The sequence below is a fragment of the Morus notabilis genome, unplaced genomic scaffold (assembly GCF_000414095.1).
Source record: "Morus notabilis unplaced genomic scaffold, ASM41409v2 Scaffold338, whole genome shotgun sequence".
In the NCBI taxonomy this organism is placed as follows: domain Eukaryota; kingdom Viridiplantae; phylum Streptophyta; class Magnoliopsida; order Rosales; family Moraceae; genus Morus; species Morus notabilis.
The window spans coordinates 309,797-323,351 of NW_010358348.1; the positions used below are offsets into that span (position 1 = coordinate 309,797).

The 13,555-nt window shown below is 36.7% G+C and overlaps 3 protein-coding genes across 5 annotated transcripts; 2 read left to right on the top strand and 1 right to left on the bottom strand.

Moving 5' to 3' along the window:
• The first annotated feature begins 1,781 nt into the window (after positions 1 to 1,781).
• On the top strand, positions 1,782 to 5,980 carry LOC21396920 (probable L-type lectin-domain containing receptor kinase S.5). The gene is made up of 2 exons (XM_010092430.2): positions 1,782 to 3,188; positions 4,933 to 5,980. Exons 1-2 carry the CDS (start codon positions 1,925 to 1,927, stop codon positions 5,694 to 5,696), a joined length of 2,028 nt encoding a protein of 675 aa, XP_010090732.1. The 5' UTR covers positions 1,782 to 1,924; the 3' UTR covers positions 5,697 to 5,980.
• A 24-nt stretch (positions 5,981 to 6,004) lies between these two features.
• On the bottom strand, positions 6,005 to 7,672 carry LOC21396921 (transcription termination factor MTERF6, chloroplastic/mitochondrial). 2 transcript variants are annotated; one of them, XM_010092431.2, is made up of 2 exons: positions 7,539 to 7,672; positions 6,005 to 7,321 (listed from the first exon to the last, which is right to left on the bottom strand). In XM_010092431.2, the coding sequence occupies exon 2, from the start codon at positions 7,306 to 7,308 to the stop codon at positions 6,334 to 6,336; it is 975 nt and encodes a 324-aa protein (XP_010090733.1). In that variant the 5' UTR covers positions 7,309 to 7,321; positions 7,539 to 7,672; the 3' UTR covers positions 6,005 to 6,333. The 2 variants fall into 2 exon arrangements, with proteins under 2 accessions (XP_010090733.1, XP_024017664.1); XM_024161896.1 differs by having other exon boundaries at positions 6,005 to 7,335; positions 7,539 to 7,550.
• Positions 7,673 to 7,798: 126 nt separating this feature from the next.
• On the top strand, positions 7,799 to 9,642 carry LOC21396922 (pentatricopeptide repeat-containing protein At4g38150). 2 transcript variants are annotated; one of them, XM_010092432.2, is made up of 2 exons: positions 7,799 to 8,795; positions 9,230 to 9,642. In XM_010092432.2, exon 1 carries the CDS (start codon positions 7,860 to 7,862, stop codon positions 8,778 to 8,780), a length of 921 nt encoding a protein of 306 aa, XP_010090734.1. In that variant the 5' UTR covers positions 7,799 to 7,859; the 3' UTR covers positions 8,781 to 8,795; positions 9,230 to 9,642. The 2 variants fall into 2 exon arrangements, with proteins under 2 accessions (XP_010090734.1, XP_024017678.1); XM_024161910.1 differs by having other exon boundaries at positions 9,255 to 9,641.
• The last annotated feature ends 3,913 nt before the right edge of the window (positions 9,643 to 13,555 follow it).

Below are 13,555 nucleotides of genomic sequence, written 5' to 3' on the forward strand. Positions count from 1 at the left end.
AGGTAAGCTAAATTGAATTAGGGGGATAATTAGTTCACATATAGACAACTTTGCCGGACTCCAAGTCATAAGCTACAGAAGCTTTAGAAGTAATCTAAAATGAGCCAAACACTAATCCCTCTGTGCTTGTCTTCTTCTCAATCAGAACATCTCTAGAAAAACTCTATTTTTTCTTTCTCACATGTTCATGTGGAACTATACAATATAATCCACTTGACAATATTATAATACAAAGAATATCAGGCCTCTCCTTTTCAGTGGTGCAGCTTGAAAAGGCATACCCTTTTGCGTGTACTTTTATGTTGTAAAAGCAGGAAAACCAACTCATTTGGTTTGTAAAGTATTCATGTAATGATATACATATATATATATATATAGTGTGTGTGTGTGTGTATATATATATATATATATATATATCCTAGATGGACAACCCACGAGTGTCATTTGGACTCATGTTGTGTGTAAAATTCTGCAGATCAGTCAAGGACTGACAATTATTGCGTGAGACACGGCTCCATCAAGTGTACTCATTTTGTTCACTAACCAATTAAATTTGTCACAGATTTGCAGAGGCCAGAGCGGGTAGTTTAAGGCTTTAAGCAGTACTGATCTAAGTTAATTTGAGATCCTTCAAATTATATTTGTAATTAAAATTTTGAGCAATAAAAGTTCTTGATAAGTCACTTTGTCACAGATTTGCAGAGGCCAGAGCGGGTAGTTTAAGGCTTTAAGCAGTACTGATCTAAGTTAATTTGAGATCCTTCAATTATATTTGTAATTAAAATTTTGAGCAATAAAAGTTCTTGATAAGTCATATTTATTATAAATGAAAGAAGAAAATAAAAGGAAGAAAAGACACTTATTGTGCCTACATTCACGAATTAAAAAAAAAAAGTTACTAGTAAGAAGTATTATTATGGAATGAACTCAATATATATACAAATTACAATTATCGCATGGGAAACTATCAAATATAAAGATACAGTAATGTAAAATAAATACAAATAAAATCTAAACACTAACAAAAATAACAACATATAAAATATTAACTTTCGCTAATAATCTTATTTATATTGGTTTTGTTTGGTTGTTTTTCAACACTCCATTTGATTTCAAAACCAAAGAATGAGCATGACTAGTACAAGCTGACGTTGATATAAAGGGGAAAAGGACATCTTGATTGAATATTTAGATTACCCTCCAAGTTCAATGTTTTTATTTTTTATTTTTTCTTTTCTTTAGAACTTCTCATTTTCCTTGTGCTATATTTATAATTGCCACAAATTGGTTAGTCTTAGAGATGAAACTCCTGTAGGTTTTCCCCCACACTGTAGTCAAGGCATATCAAATCCATTATAGCTACCCAGAAATTTCTTCAAAGAAAATAATAAAAAATAAGGCAACACCCAAAGTCTGTGTGGAATCTTTAATTAGAATGAAAAAATTTGACTTCTTATGCATATCGCCTGGACTTCTAAAACTGTTTTAGTAAGCAATAATCCAACCGCTCCATTCCTTCTAGCATAAACAAAGTACTAAAAAGCATAACGCAAAATATCATTCACAGAAAAATGAAGAAAGATTCTCTACACGCTAAAATATTAAATAATGAAAGAAATGGTCAGAATGGCATATTGATAAGGTCATTTGACGCCCTAAGAGAAGATCTATCCCCAACTAAATACATACATACATACATTATACATATATATTTATATATATACGAAAGAAATAAAATATACTCATATTTTTGGTAATTTCCTATCCATTTCGTTGTAGGGAGCAAGTACATTATTGTGCATATATAAATAGGAAAACAAAGCTCTAATAGATCTCCCTTCTTCTCTTCTCTGTTTTGATTGGTTCCAACCTTCCCTTCTTTCCTTGCCATATTTCATTACGAGCCAAACATAGAAAGCAAAAAATGGTGCTCTCAAAAAGAAGTTCCATAATCTTCATAATTTTTTGCTTTTCCCTGCTCCAAAACGCCACAATTGGCTCATCAAAATCACCAAAGACAAAGAACCTCTCATTCCATGACTTCAAAGAAGTAAGAGACGCAACTTCCTTCAAGTTCACAAACTTCTCTTCCATTGATGGTGGGGCCCTTCAGCTGACCCCAGACAACGAGAACCAGCCCTTGGGATACTTCAACAAATCCGGCAGAATCATGTACTATAAACCTTACAAGCTCTGGCGATCCGAAACTGACCGAGACATTGCCTCTTTCAACACCACTTTTGTCATGAACATCTACAGGAACAGAACTTGGAACCCTGGCGAAGGCTTCGCTTTCCTAATTGCGCCGGAGTTCGACGTCCCCGAGGAGAGCCACGGCCGGTGGCTAGGCCTCACCAACGCCTCGACCGATGGAAATCCCGAGAACCGCCTGGTGGCCGTCGAGTTCGACACCGAGAAGCAAGAGTTTGATCCTGATGACAACCACATCGGCCTCAACATCAACTCGGTGAGATCGAAAACGACAGTCTCGCTTGACCGATTCGGTTTCCTAATCTCGCCGGAGACAGGCACTGACTACAGAGTGTGGATCCAGTACAACGGTAAGTCCAAAGTAATGGAAGTTTACATGGCGAATCGGAGCGATGAGAGGCCAAAGCAACCGTTCCTGAATGAGACCATAAACCTGAAAGACCATGTCAAGCAGAGTTCCTACTTCGGTTTCGCCGCCTCCACGGGGAATCCCGGGATTCAGTTCAACTGCGTGCTGGAATGGGAGCTGCAAGTGGAAGACTTTTCGGGTAAGAAAGACGGGAAATGGTGGAGGATTGCCCTTGGGGTTGGTGTTTCAGTCATGGTTTTGTTAGCCTTGTGTGGTGTCAAGTTTGGAGTTGCTTGTGTCAAAAAGAGAAGAGATCTTGATGAAGACTCCAATGTTTTGGGAGCATTAAAAAGGTTGCCTGGGATGCCAAGAGAGTTCAGATACAAGGATCTCAAGAAGGCCACAAATGATTTCCATCAGAATATGGTTTTGGGACAAGGTGGATTTGGTGTCGTTTATAGAGGAATTCTTAGAGATTGGGATGGACGTAGTACTAGTTCTGCTTTAAGAACTAATGAAATTGCTGTGAAGAAATTCTCCAGAGATGACATCAAAGGCAAGGATGATTTCTTGGCTGAGCTCACAATCATTCACCGGCTTCGCCATAAGCATCTTGTCCGTTTAGTTGGTAATTTCCTTAACCTTTAATTTTCTTTTTCTTATTTTTATTTTATTGTTTTTTTCTCAGTTTGATGGTTCTTTTATTGCATTAAATTATGCAAAGTTGTTTTTTACCAGGGGTACATGGTTGAATATTTCAAGGATCAAATTTCACATGTTCTTTTATTGCATTAAATAATGGAAAGTTGTTTTTTGCCAGGGGTACATGGTTGAATATTTCAAGGATTAAATTTCACATGTTCATTAAAAAATGAGAAAAAAACAATAAGAAAAAAATAAGAAAAAAAATAGGACAAATTTTATAAATGCCCCATAAACTTTGTTACTTATGTCAACATGTCCCCTGAATTTTAAAATGTGCATGTTGTGCCCCCGAAAATGTCAACATGTCCCATGAGATTAATTCCGTTAAGTTTTTTTAATGCAAATACTTATAAATGTCCATTGAACTTTGTCACTTTGTCAATATACCCCTTGAACTTTAAAATGTACCTGTTTTACCCCCATAATTATGATATGTCTCAAACTTTTTCTTCTTCATCTTGATTCTATCAGTTTTTTGACGAAAATGTTAATATGACCATTAAACTGCTAATTATCTATGATATTTGAGATTTATTGAAGACCTTCTCCTCTAAAAATGTTAGTTAAGTACCAATTCTCAAAACATTAGTTGATTAGAGGCAGTAAAAAGGGAAAAAATGAGAAGCAAATCTATATAATGTAATGATTTTTGTTAGTTTTTTCACTTAATATTTCACCTAGATAGAAGTGCTCGACATAAAATATGTTTATGCTTTATACATATATAACAATTTTAAATCTAAATGCGTTCAAGTCATTTATTTTACTATACTTTTTAAAAAAAAAAATCAACACAAACCTTAAGAAATCCATTAACTTAACAAACTTTAATGGTCAAATATTATAATAATTAGCAATTTAATGGTCATATTGACATTTTCGTTTAAAAAAATGATAGAATCAAGATGCAAAAACAAAAGTTGGAGACATATCATAGTTTGAGGGCAAAATAGGTAGATTTTAAAGTTCAAGTGGCATATTAACACAAGTGATAAAGTTTAAGGGGGTGTTTATAAGCATTTTTGTTAAAAAACTTAACGGAGTTAACTTAAGAGGGTATATTGACACAAGTGACAAAATTTAAGGGGCACAACATGCCCATTTTGAAGTTCAAAAGATATGTTGACACAAGTGATAAAGTTTACGGAGAATTTATAAAATTTGTCCTAAAAAATAATGATAGAAGTTTGGTGGGTGACTTGTTAAAAATCAATTGTTAGCTGTAATATGTTTTCATTAAGCATGACATAGGATGGCCAGTCACTAGCCTTTCTGATTAATCCATTGAATTTAAAAAGGTCAAAACTCGTGTACTTGGGTGCAGACAAAAATGATGATACAAGTCTTTCCTTTGTATACTATTTTTGTTAATTTATTGAGCCACAATTTCTTTCATTTTTTCCTGTGTCACCTGATTATCTTCTCTTCCTTTCTACTTGCTGTCGTCTGTCAGGTGGTTCAGCGAACCACCAACAAGACCATAACCTGAAGTCCAAGAAAATGTTCTCATATCCCATAAAAACGACATTTTACAATGAAAATTTAGACTATAACCTATGATCTAGAATGTAATTATAAACCCGGCTAATGTGATATACCCGACAAAATATTAGCAGAAAAATAAATAGGGTTAAGTACTAATAGTGCATTTACTTTCCGTGTTTCAGGTTGGTGCTATGAAAAAGGAAAGCTTCTTCTAGTCTACGATTACATGCCAAACGGAAGCCTTGAGAAACACCTCTACGAATCCTCCAACACACTGAACTGGAGACATCGACACAAGATACTTGCAGGCGTAGCCTCGGCATTGCATTACCTTCACAACGACTACGACCAAAAGGTGGTTCACCGTGATCTCAAAGCCAGCAACATCTTGCTTGACTCTGACTACAATGCTCGGTTAGGTGATTTCGGGCTTGCACGTGCCATAGAAAACGAGAGGACCTCGTATGCTGAGCTAGGACTAGCTGGTGTCCCAGGCACAATGGGCTACGTAGCCCCGGAGTGCTTCCACACAGGAAAGGCTACGCCGGAATCTGATGTATTTGGCTTTGGTGCGGTGGTGCTTGAGGTGGTGTGTGGCAGAAGCCCCGGAGTTAAGATTCAGCACGAGGAGCACCAGTTCACATTGGTTGATTGGGTTTGGATGTTGCACCGTGAAGGGCGTATTCTAGAGGCTGTGGATGAGAGGCTTAAGAATGAGTATGTTGTCGAGGAAGCAAATCGGCTTCTGCTTCTGGGCCTGGCGTGCTCACATCCTGTAGCCAGCGAAAGGCCACAAACTCAGGCCATTTGCCTAATCATAGCCGAGACTCTGCCGTCGCCTCATGTGCCTCCTTTCAAGCCTGTCTTCACATGGCCTAACTTGGGCTTGGGCGTTGCCTTTAGCTCCATTGAAAGTGATTATTCAAATATCACATTGTCTTCTTGAACTGTGAGGAAACGTAGAATCTAACATTGATTTATTGGGGCTCAGCTCATCCCGAGATTGGAGGGTTACCGACTTGGCACTTGCAATTCCTGTTACTCGGTTTGGAGTCATTTAACCCTCCTTTCGAATTTAAATGGGAGATTTTTTTTATATAATCCCACGTTTGTGTTCCTTACAACCAAATGAGTACGGGCCAAGACTGTACTTAGAACTTATGTGAATTGGCAATTTCTTCTACTATGTAATTAAAAGGAAAATTCCATTTCCACCTTTCTTTTCAAGAAAACAATATATATCTTACTTTATTGTCGGTCCAATTGGGCTAAACATAATCTGCAGTTCGAGATTACTACATATTCAAGAGAGGAGAAAAAAGAAAGAAAAGAACAACTCAAACAATCTCATGGACATTCATTTACCAGCAGCGAGCAGAAAATTGAACTCCAAAATTTTGAAAACTTCCGCATAAAATTACAATATCAAGACTGAGTCAGCTTCTTCTATTTGACCAACCCGAAATCGCAAATAGGTTGGGTTTACTAGAAATTGGAAGACATCCATTCAATCTACATTCGTAATCGAAACTACATTCAAGCAAAAATGAAATAAGGAAAGAAGGGAAGTGGCTCACCTTCCTTCAAACCAAACCAAACTTCCTTTGGAACTTCTTTTGATTACAATCCAGCATTTCATTCAAGCTGCAATCCATTTTCCTCTGCTTCAAAGCTCTGTGCCGTGACTCCAATCTTTTCTTTAAACCGTAGCGAAAGAAATCGGGAAAATCAGTGACTTCATCAACCTGCCTTCCCATCTCTTCTACCAAAAACTTGATTCTAGGTTCTAAAGAGTTCTGAATGCTCTTGATCAGAATAGGGGGATAACCAGTCACCAAAGTTGCTATTTGCCCATCTCCAAATCCACTTCTTTGCAGATAAGCAAAGTTTGGTCTCAGAACCTTGTTCACATCTCTGCACATAACTTCAGGGTAATTCATTGCTACTGACTGTAGACCCGTCTCCGTAAGGCCTATCGACTTTAAAAACTCCGCTGTCGGGCGAAGCCTTTTATCAACACTATATCCCATTATAAAAGGATTCTTCACCATCACTTTCCCAATCACCCCATCTCTAGAAAGTCCAAGACCAGCAAGGAACTCCACAATCTCCGTCAGCTTTGTCTCAATGCCGTAGCTGATCAGCCTCGGGTTGAGCAAAATCATCTTCCCAAGTTGCTTCTCGGGAATACCCAGCGTCTGAAAGAAGGCCAAAAGTGGGCAAAGCTTCTCTTCCACACTGTGGTACAATATGTGAGGGAACTTTGCAATGGCTGAAGCTACTTCTTGGGGCTTTGTACCAAGTGTGTTGAGACATTCAACAGTTGGAACAAGCTTCTCATGGAGGCCTAAAGTGAGGATTTTAGGACACTTTGAGATAACATGAGGTAACTTTCTCTCCTGAATTCCAATGCTTTCCAAGTAAGCCCAATTCTCAGAGGCACTTTCTCTTTGTACCCCTTCAAGTCGCTTGCATTTTCTCAACATTTCATTTATACTCTTGTCATCAAAACCTTTGTCCCTGAAGAACCACATAATTCCATTTTGTGTGCTTCCCATTTCCGTCAGCCACCTAACAAGATTTTTCTAAACATCAAAACTAATATAAAGTTTTCAACACAATTAATAAATAAATAAATAAATAAATAAAACTTTGCAATGCCTGAGTTCAGTAACGTTAGCCACCTAACAAGATTTTTCTAAACATCAAAACTAATATAAAGTTTTCAACACAATTAATAAATAAATAAATAAATAAAACTTTGCAATGCCTGAGTTCAGTAACGTACCTTTGATTGAATCAGAACAGTGAAATGGGGTTCTAAAGAACAGAACTTAAGCAACGATTAATCATAGTTGTGAGCTCTCCAAGATTTGGGAATCGATCGGAGAGATAGAGGGTGACTTCTTTGGAGAAAATCCTTATCTGTTCACTGTTTTGGAGTTATTTCCTTCTTTCCAAACAAGACGTGTTAATGAAATTACCTATATGCCCCCATCTTTTTCGTTTTTTACCAACGTGTACTCTACTGGGTTTGGGGGTTAAAACCCAAATCCCATTTTTTCAAAACCCTAAACCCAACCCGCTTCGCCATTGATCCCACGACAATATGCCCCAATTCGGAGGTAATCTCTCCAAGCTTATCTTCACCGGAACTCGTAACTCCCTATCCCGTTCATATCAATCCTCAATTCGGAACAACTTACCGAAGAAACTTCGGTTCTTTGGCTCCGCCGGCAATGGCGAATCCGATGAAACGACGGGCCCAAGTTTTTCGCAGAACCCTCGCGAACGTTCCAGACCCAATAGACCCCCGCGGGGCCGGGGACCGTTAACTTCCGAGGACGACAGTTTCCTTGAAAAATTCAAGCTCGGACTTGATAGTTCCAAGGACGGGATGCAGGAAAAACCACGGCGAGAAGCAGCTAGGCCGAAACCTCCTCTTCCGCAGCCGCCGCCGCCGCCAGAGGACGCCGACGAGATATTCAAGAAGATGAAGGAGACGGGTCTGATTCCCAACGCGGTGGCGATGCTCGACGGGCTTTGCAAGGACGGGCTTGTTCAGGAAGCGATGAAGCTCTTCGGTTTAATGAAGGAGAAGGGAACTATTCCCGAGGTTGTGATATACACCGCCGTGGTCGACGGCTTCTGCAAGGCGCAGAAGCTCGACGACGCGGTGAGGATTTTCAGGAAGATGCAGAGCAATGGGATTGAGCCCAATGCCTTCAGTTACTCTGTGTTGGTTCAAGGCTTGTGTGGGGGTAAAAGGCTTGAGGATGGCTTGGAGTTTTGCGTGGAGATGTTGGAGGCTGGGCATTCGCCGAATGTGGCGACGTTTGTGGGGCTGGTCGATGGGTTGTGCGAGGAAAAGGGCGTTGAGGAAGCTCAAGGGGTCATTGGGAAGTTGAGAGATAAAGGGTTCTTGCTTAATGAGAAGGCTGTTAGAGAGTTTTTGGATAAGAAGGCGTCATTTTCGCCGTCAGTTTGGGAGGCGATTTTTGGGAAGAAGGCGTCGCAGAGATTGTTTTGAGACTTCTTTTCTAATGTAAGGATCAGAAGAACTCGTTTGTGTGTGTGTGTGTGTGTGTGTGTGTGTGTGTGTGTGTTTTTTTTTTTTTCCCCTAATATCTCTTTACTTTTGCTCTGTGTAGAAGATGACGATTTCTTATTTTTGAATAAAATTTTGTTTGATTAAGAGGCAAGGTGAAATCCTTGTTACTTAAGGAGTGCACTTTTAACACAAACTATGTTTAGCGGAGTTCAAATTCAATAGATAATCATTGGGTTTGATAATGCTGTACACCATAATTTGTGATTTGTCTCACTATAAGAACAGGATTAGTTTTTAGTACAGAATAAGCAACAACAGAACATGGAAGATAACCACTTTTGTAAATGAGCAATGCTCGATGGAATTTGTCTTAAAATCTCTTGCAATTGATGCCTTTTAATAATATATCTTGCATGAAATCATGCAAGGCCACGTTTTGCTGTATGCTTTCAGGGTATTGTGTGAGCTCTACTGTGTTTACAGAAGATATATGGTTCAAACGAGCAAGCGAAACATTTATATTTCTTCTACTTTGATTGGTAAGTGATACAGAACAGACATATATAGGCTATCCGATTAAGTTTGTTAGAAATCTGTGCAAGAGCATATACTCCTAAGTTTTGTGAGGCAATCTCGATTTTGCTTTATTATTCTTATAACTTCACATTAGGAACTTCTGGTCATGCTTTTCGACCAAGGACATCTCCAACAGTGATCTAGAGCATGTAGAACTTAGAATAAAGATTCGAGTTTTATTCCGTTTGTACTCCGGCTTTTGCTATTGCTGAATTACTGGCTGCTAAAAGAATTGGAACTCTTCTGGTGTCTGAACATGAACGTGGGTGTGGGGGGCAGGGGCAGAGGAAATGGATGTTGGTGAACTTGTTTAATTGAGTTTTCTGGTTGCCAGAAACCTTTTGAAACTCAATAGGTATAAGATCCTATATGGACCCAACTAAATTGTCTTCTTTTACTAAAAAGACATGCAAATGTTTAGTTGCACTCTTGTGTTGCCCTTCTTTAGTTGCAGTTTTTAGTTGGAGGTTGAGGGTAGATACTCTGTAGATAGGTACTTGGATAGGTTTGCTACAAACTTTGTAGTTTGATTCATAATAAAGAGAATGTAAGAAATCGTTAGGGAGTTTATGCAATTAGGTGCTTCATGCTTGATGAATTTTGGATGACTGCAACTGTAGATGACTGATTTTCACCATTCGTCCGAGCTACAGTTGGAATTGTGGGGCCGTTTTATTTGTTGTGGGATATGATGAAGGATAATATGATCAAGCTATCCAGGACAAATGTGCTTAGCGGTATAGTTATGCTATGCGTATCGGTCCTAGTGGTTCTTTGTTCTAAAAGACATAAGATGATAGTAGAGTTGTATCATGTAAAAAATTTGTAAATCTTTCACTAATAACATATATACACACATTAAAAAAAATGTAGAATTGCCCAATAACTAACATTTCTATATCTTATCAAATAATTGTCAAAAGCAAGAAAAAGCGGTTAATTATATTTTTGGTCCGAGAGCTATAAATTAAATCATATTTTTGGTCCCAGTCCAGGTATTCACCCCCTCAATCCTGTCAAGGGCTAGTCTTTCAATCCTGTTTAGGTTAATATGATCAAGCCTAAGATTCTACATATATGTGTTATTGTCGTGAGAAATCTTTTGTTTTTTTTAAAACATCACTGAACATATCCCCAATCTATCAAGTTTGTTTCAATTAATCTTTCCATCCATAAGATTGATATATATATATATATATATATATATATATATATATTTATATATGACACCAGTCATTCGAGGACCATGTATAGTTATTTCGTAATTGTAAGAGAGTTAATTTGGTCTCTTTGTTTTCAAGCTCAATTTTTTACGGGATTTCGAGGCTAGAATTTGATGTGTTGCCGAATTGTTTGAAGGGGGCTCACGTCTGTCCTACAAAATCCTCCATTTAAGCTTGGTTGCTGAAATAAGCTCGCCATTCCAAAAGATCCTCAGATTAGCGATCAAACAACACTCTTATTAAACCTCTTCTAAACGATGGTAATTTGCGGATTATTTTCCAAGAACTCCGACTTCCACGGTTAATTTTAGATCTTAAAGACGCCCCCGTGCCTACAACCTTAAAACCCCTAATTTCTATCCCCCCCTTTTATCGCCCTTTGATCCCCTCTTGGTTAGCCTCCTCACCTTCAAGACTCTAGAGATTTTGCCTCCAAATTCGAATTAAGGTAGCAACGGTAGTAACTATGCCTAAATGACTCAACAACCTTACACATGCACTCACGTGCCTTTTTCGTCAAGGTTTTAAGAATTAATGAACGGATGGATTAATTTGAGACACGCTTAATAGATCGAAAAAAAAAAAAAAAACGTTCAGAGGTGATTTAAAAATCAAGGATTAAAATGAGATTTAACCTAAGTCAAATTAACCTATAAGAAAAAAAAAAAAAAAAAAAAAAAAGTGACTGAATGTATATATTCATTCTGTAAAATATTCTTCCTAGCCTTGTATTCAATGGGCGCGTTTGAAACTCGTTTTAAAATAATTTTATTTTTTGTATGAAAATGAAAACGTTTTCAATCTTAGACAGAATTCATTTTTTAAAATGCGTTTGGTAGTTTTATCAAGAGATTATTTTCAGTATAAAACAACCCATTAATATCTCTCTTTCTCTCTCTGCTCGCGAAAATAAAAAATAAAAAACGACTAAAAGTCGTTTTTCACTTCTCTCTCATTTTATACTAAATTAAAAAATAATTTTTATTTTTATTTTTTATCTTTATTACGCTAAACGCTATTTTAAAAATATTTTTATTTTTTTTCTCAAAAAACATAAAAAATAAAAAAGAGATTAATTCTAAACACGGCTAATAATTCCATCGCTAGATCACGTGCATGGATTTACTTGTTTGCATACATATACGCATTTTTACGCGCTTGAATATATAAAAAGCTCGAAAATTCTCTCCGTATATTTTTCTTAGCCATGATTTTACGTTTTGGTCACAAAACACACACCCACAGACACTGCCAACCCAAATCCCTTTGTAACATTGCCGAGGTTCTAAGGGTTTGTTTTTTTGAGTGAAAAATTAAAAAAAAAAAACAATTTGAGTTACAATTTTATTTGAGTTCATATTCTTTTAAATTTAAACTCGAGTTTAAACTCGAGTTCAAATTCGAGTTTAAGACTAAAACTCGAGTTCAAGTTTCCCCTTCAACTCGAGTTCAGAAACTCGAACTCAAATTAATGAACAGTATTTTTTCTATTTTTAAAAATGCTATAACTTTTTCGTTTTAATTCTGATTGAGATGATTTTTTTTTCTATACGTTGATAACGAAAAGACGAATAAAACTCGACTCATATACCCTATTAAAATTTTTCATCAGCATTGAGTTTTTATTAAAATACTATATAAATACAAATTCAAGTTTTGACTCACTCAAACACAAACTCAAAAAGATTCTTATCTCAAACCATAACTCAAATGTACACAACTAAACACAAACTCAAGTTACAAGTTTAACTTAAATTATAATTTAAATTCAACTCAAGAATTATACTCAAGTTAAATTCAAAAAAAACAGGCTCTAAGCCTTTTTGGAAAGTTGGATTTGACAGCACCCAACACTTCATAATAAAAATTGCGCGTCCAAAATCAATTCGACACTCCCCAGAACGGGTAGGCGCCGCTCTTCTGAGAGTACTCCGCCTGTTGTGCCCACCACGTGGTCGGTCATTCTATGATTTAATTTAACTTTACTATTATATAATATTATTATAGTAATAATAAACGCTAAGGATAATAATATACATCTCCTTTTGAATAGAGCCTTTGGATACATACTATAAGCTATCTCTTTTTTGTTTAATGCCAAGCACAACTCACGCAGGGGAATTCTCAATCCCCTATAAAGATTTTTGTGATTTGGTCGGCATATTTTGCTTTTTATTTTTTTATTTATTTTTATTTCCCATTTTTGTTTGGGGTAGTCAAACCTGGGCTAGAGGAACTGTCCCACAAATGCAGGGTAGTTGCTCCATCTTTGTTTCTCTCTTTTATTTTTCTTTTTGCCTAAAACACACTCTTATACTCACGCAAAAAATAACAAAAAGACAAATAAGATAAATAATTACTTGGTTCAGAAGAGGAAGAAAAAATGCACTAATAAATTTAAAATTATACACTCAATAGATTTTCTCACTTTTTTTTTACTTAAAATTCCTTACACCCTTTACCTAGCTCTCTCCTCACTTTTCTCTCTCTCTCTCTCTCTCTCAAGAGGAGATACTTTTTCCTCCGTACTTCTCTCTCTAAACACACAAAACTCTACACAAACTATTTATTTATAGGCTCTTATGAACTATAAAATAACTCTCGCCTAAAAACAGAAAATAGTTTTTTACTTAAAAAATACAAAATAATTACTTTTCCAAAACTAATTTAAGGCAATTGCCTAATACTATTTTTGTTTGAACACAGATATGTTTCAATTATATCCGAATAATAATGGATGACGTTGGCTAAGCATATAGCAGCGCATGTGCTATGATTATTGGCAAAGATAAAAACGTACCTAGTGCGTAATGTAACTTTTGATTTCTTTTCTATGTGGTTATGTGGTCTTAGAATTTATGATAAATCATTATTTCACCCCTTTTTTTTTTTCCCACCAATGGTATCCAGGATGAGTCTAATAAATTTCGCTGTGCCCTCGAAACTTTCCCTACT

Bases quoted from the DNA above. Each gene is read 5' to 3' on its own strand.
- LOC21396920 (XM_010092430.2), top strand. From the start codon at position 1,925: ATGGTGCTCTCAAAAAGAAGTTCCATAATCTTCATAATTTTTTGCTTT. The intron at 3,189-4,932 runs GTAATTTCCTTA...TCCGTGTTTCAG, and splicing joins GCATCTTGTCCGTTTAGTTG to GTTGGTGCTATGAAAAAGGA.
- LOC21396921 (XM_010092431.2), bottom strand. From the start codon at position 7,308: ATGGGAAGCACACAAAATGGAATTATGTGGTTCTTCAGGGACAAAGGT.
- LOC21396922 (XM_010092432.2), top strand. From the start codon at position 7,860: ATGCCCCAATTCGGAGGTAATCTCTCCAAGCTTATCTTCACCGGAACT.